Source organism: Myotis davidii, unplaced genomic scaffold (genome assembly GCF_000327345.1).
Source record: "Myotis davidii unplaced genomic scaffold, ASM32734v1 scaffold2100, whole genome shotgun sequence".
Classification (NCBI taxonomy): Eukaryota; Metazoa; Chordata; class Mammalia; order Chiroptera; family Vespertilionidae; genus Myotis; species Myotis davidii.
Window position 1 is genome coordinate 875,651 of NW_006292458.1, and position 4,623 is coordinate 880,273.

Genomic DNA, 4,623 nt, shown 5'->3' on the forward strand with positions numbered 1-4,623 from the left:
GTTATAAAAAAATTCTGGCCAATAAAATATGAGCCAAAGAGTGTGGGACGCCCAAGACAAGTGCTCCGGGAGCTCCATCTAGTAGAACCTGACTGCAATTCCTCTCTGCTCCCGGCTCCAGGAGCAGGGGTGGGAAGGCCGGCGCTCTGGCAACCCTCTTGGAACTCAGTGATCCCCACGGGGAAACGAGTGCAGAGACTGTGAGGTTGGAAGGTAGGCGGCTTCCTGGAACTGCTCGCCAGGCCGCAAATACCTACATTCATTCCTCTCCCGGAGAGAATGGACCCCGCGTGGCTAAGCCACATCCGTGTTTAGTTTCTGCTAAATGCGCTGAATCTGACCTGGACTTCCCCGGGAGGGTGACCTGGCAGAGACCGGGAGAGCTCCTGCCCGAGAGGTGCTTACCCATGGCGATGGCCGTCTTCCCCGTGCCCGGCTGGCCAGCGATGAGGACCGCCCGGCCCGCGATCTTCCCTTCCCGGATCATCTCCAGCACCACGCCCGCCGCCCGCCGGGCCGCCAGCTGGCCGACCATGCCCTGGGAAGCCTGGGGGTGGGAGGTGAGAGGACGCCAGGTGACTTCCTCCTGGGCCACCCCTGCCTTCTGCCACCTCCTGCCTCGCGATGTGAAAGTGGATGTTGGCCGGGACGTTGGGGAAAAGCCAAGAAAGCCTTCCCCACCCCGTTTTTCTAAGACCAATACAGTGTACACGGGCTGAATTTTATAAACAGGCAGCTAAAGGCCTGGGAGAACATACTGTCTCCACGATCCCGGGGGCCTGGGTACCTCCGCCCGAGGCCTCAGGGAGCAGGCCTGCCACCCGCCCCATCAGCTCTACCTGCCGCGGCTCCAAGGCATCGTCCAGCCCCAGCCCCCGGATGTGGGAGTGAGCGCCTGTGAGCAGAGAAAGGACCGGAAGGCAGTTACTGGCCAGCCCATGGTGGTGTGGCCAGAGGTGAGGGGGTTCCCCTCGGGCCCTGGTTTCCTCCTTGGCCAAATGGGGGGCCTGACTCCCCCCCTCACTGGAAGGAAGGCAGGACATGCTAAATGCTCAGTAAACGAGAGGGCTCCTCTTAGAAGACATCGGAGCCAGACCGCCCGTGGCTCACGCGCGGTGTGAGCTGGGACCGGTGACTGGAGTCTCTGAGCCTCAGCTAAAATGGGGCGACAGTCACAATGTGCACCTCGCGGGGCAACTGCAAGGATTCAACGGGATCGAACTCGTGCATTCAGTGGCACCTGCTCTGCCACGTCCGTGCTGGGGGCACAGCTGGGAACGAGGCAGGACCGGTCCCTGCCCGGAGGAGCTGGTGCCCAGTGCGGGCCGGGGGTATGGGGCATTCGGCAGCCAAGCATAAGCACTCGGCAAACTCCCACCCCTGGGACTTCCAAGCAGGATGCGGGGCACCCGGGAGCCCACAGGGTGGGGAAGCCTGCAGCCTGGGATTGGGGTCCAGCAGGGTGCCCCACGTGCCATCTGACACCTCTCTGGAACGCAGCCCCCCTCCCCCAGATAGGGGGACGGTACGCAGGCTGCATGCTTCTCGGGGTCCTGGGCAGGTTGGCTTTCAGGGGTGCACAGGGCAGGCAGGTCTAGTCTTGCTCCTGGTCCGGGCTCACTCACCAATACGCTCGATTCTTGTCACGTCACGGACCTCTGGGACTTTGGTTGTGGCCGTCTGGGGGGGGAAGGGGGGAGAAGACACGTCAGAGCCCTCATCATCCCCATGTCCACCAACTCCTCCTTGTCCCTCTGCCACTCCTCCCACAGGCCGGCCAACAGCCCACCAGTCCCTCCCACTCTCTCGGCTGCCACCATTAATGCTGCTGCGTGACCCCACTACACCCTGCGTCCCAGGGAGATGAAGACCAGGTCTGCTCAGCCCAGTTCCTTCCCCACGGCCTAGCACACACTTGGTGAAGGAAGAAGTCCTCCCGTCACCTTAACTGTAAGGACAGGCGGTAACGTACAGCGGGCATCAGGCCGGGCGTGGTCTGGCCTGCGGGTTTCCCGGCCGCCCTTGCGCTGTGATGCCCCAGCTCTGTCCTCGGGTCCAGCCTGCTCTCCCTGCCAGGTTAGTTCTAGGGTCCCTGGGTGTCTAGACAGAAGGAAGGGCCTCCCGGGGAACCCGATCTCCCCGGAACCTCACTATCACGAGGGAGCCCAGTAACCAATGTTCTTGGCTCCAATGGATGTGTGTCCTATGAAGGGCGCAGCCCACACCTCACTGTTCAGCTCAGGGCTCAATGTCTGGGTTTGAATGACAGACAGAAAAAGGTGCTGAGCTCATGCAAAAGGCAGGTACTGCCCTGGCCGGTTTGGCTCAGTGGATAGAGGCAGGCACTAAGGCCCCCTGTGCCCCTGGCTCTCCAAAGAGTGAAGCCAGCCACCACCCCTTCTCGTGCGGGGGAAGAGAGATGAGTGAACATGACCTGGGACAACCGAAGGCCCCCCAAACCACGTGAATGAGAACAGCAGCATTGTTCATAACCGGAAGGTGAGCACCACCCCAACCGTCTTCACCTGATGGACACAGAGATAAATTTGGGATCGCCCTGTAATAGAATATTTTTCAACCATAACAAGGAACAGGAAGTTCTGATCCGTGATACAGCATGGGTGAACCTACAGAATACCACGCTGGGTGAAGGGAGCCAGGCACAAAGGGCCACATGCTGTATGATTTCATTTGTATCAAATGTCCGGAACAGGCGAGTCCACAGACAGAAAGGCAGTTAGTGGTTCCCTAGGACGGGGGGATGGGAGGACTGAAGGGCGCCGGTTAAGAGGAATGGGGCCTCTTTTTGGGGTGATGAAAATGCTCTAAAACTGATTGACAGAATGCACCCCTCTGCGAATAAACTACATATTCTACAGGGGTAGACTGTATGGGCTATGAATTATATCTCAATAAATCTGTTTATAAAAATTCTGGGCGATGGGTCTGCAGGTGTCTGTTATATTATTTTCTGACACTTTGGAGTATTTCATAATTTCTTTTTTTTTAATTCTTTTTTAATTTATTGATTTCAGAGAGGGAGAGACAGACAGAAACATCAATGATGAGAGAGAATCACTGATCAGCTGCCTCCTGCACGCCCGCTACGGGGGATTGAGCCTGCAACCTGGGCATGTGCTCTTGACCGGAATCGAACCCAGGACCCTTCAGCCCCCAGGCCGACGCTCTAACCACTGAGCCAAACCAGCGAGGGCCATAACTTCTAATAAGGAGAGGGGAACGGGAGAAGCCAGCATGCTCCTTCAGCTCCGTGGCCACCCGCCCCAACCCGCCTTCCTCCCCACAAGTCTCTCTCCCACGGGGATGAGAGGCGATGCAAGCAACCAACCTAGGGACCCTCCTGGCTCTGGGACCAAGAGTCTGGACGTCCTGACCTCCACGTGGTCACCAGGCTCCTCCCACTTACTCTCCCCTCAGGAGAGGCTGGAACCCCAGAGCATGGGTCACTGGCCCCAAACCCCGATCAGGAGGCTGAGAACCTGCCCCACACACCCCTACACCCCCCCTACACAGCCTACCGGACCTTACCTGAGGCCAAAAAAACACATGCATCCAGGAATCCCAACCCTTCCCAACCCCAAGGAAGCAGATCCACCTCCTACAGGCCTTCCCTCTCCCCCATCAGCCTCTCCCACCCATCCCCCTGCTGCCCATGGAGGCAAGGGTCATTTGGAAACTCGGCACCCACTGCCCCTCACACTTCCAACGCTCCGTCCACACCCACGGGGGCCGGGTCTCAGGAGTGTGGCCACCGCCCCTTCCTCTTCCGCTTTCCTATTCACCCCTTCGCCATGGAAACAGCTGGACTCAAATTTCACCCCCCAGACACCAGTAACTCTCACCCGCACCCTTCCCCGTTCCTGCTTGGAGTCACCATGGGAACCCAGGCACGCGGAAGCCCAGTCCAACCCCCAGCTCAGGCCGCATCCCTTCTCCGCTCACCGGTTTCTTGAGCAAGTCCTTGGTGCCAGCCCCAGGGTACCTGGTCTCTCTCTCATGGAGTTCACATTTCATTCATTTATTCATTCATTCAAGATTCAAGTGATAATTCACTGCGCACCCACACTGGGCATGCCCCTTACGGGGTGCTGGAAATATGGGGGGGGGGCCCAGCCCTTCCCCTTCTCCACGGACACCCTCTGAGTTCCCAACACTCTTCCTTTTTTGGCTCAAGATGCACCAAGCGACCGCAGGCTGCGCTTCTCCCCCGCACTCAGCTGCCATCCCACCACCAACAGCTCAAAGATTCCCGGGCGGCTGGGGGCCCAGGACCCCAAAACCCTCAACAGACTTTAGGGCAAAGGCCTGCAGGACTGGCCATTGGGTGTGCCCAGGGAGCTGGGAGGTGGAGGTGCTATCAGAGCTGATCACCGAGACCCTAAATATCCACTGGAACCCACGGTTCCTGGATCCGGCCTTTTCCTCCTCCCTCGGACCCAGGGGTCGAGGCCCCCGGCAACCTCCTCCCTCGGACCCAAGGGTCCAGGCCCCCAGCCCCTCCTCCCTCGAACCCAGGGCTCCAGGCCCCCAGCCCCTCCTCCCTCGGACCCAGGGGTCCAGGACCCCAGTCCTCCTCCCTCGGACCCAGGGCTCCAGGCCCCC

General features: G+C 59.5%; 1 protein-coding gene across 2 annotated transcripts in view; it reads right to left on the reverse strand.

Moving 5' to 3' along the window:
- RUVBL2 (RuvB-like AAA ATPase 2) overlaps nucleotides 1-4,623 on the reverse strand; it is a 15,552-nt gene that overhangs the window by 9,759 nt on the left and 1,170 nt on the right. For both annotated transcript variants that reach the window (XM_006765963.2, XM_006765962.2), the window contains exons 2-4: nucleotides 1,626-1,680; nucleotides 840-895; nucleotides 406-547 (exon numbers count right to left, since the gene is read on the reverse strand). In XM_006765963.2, coding sequence (XP_006766026.1) covers nucleotides 406-547; nucleotides 840-895; nucleotides 1,626-1,680 — 253 coding nt within the window. The remainder of the gene's footprint in view (nucleotides 1-405; nucleotides 548-839; nucleotides 896-1,625; nucleotides 1,681-4,623) is intronic.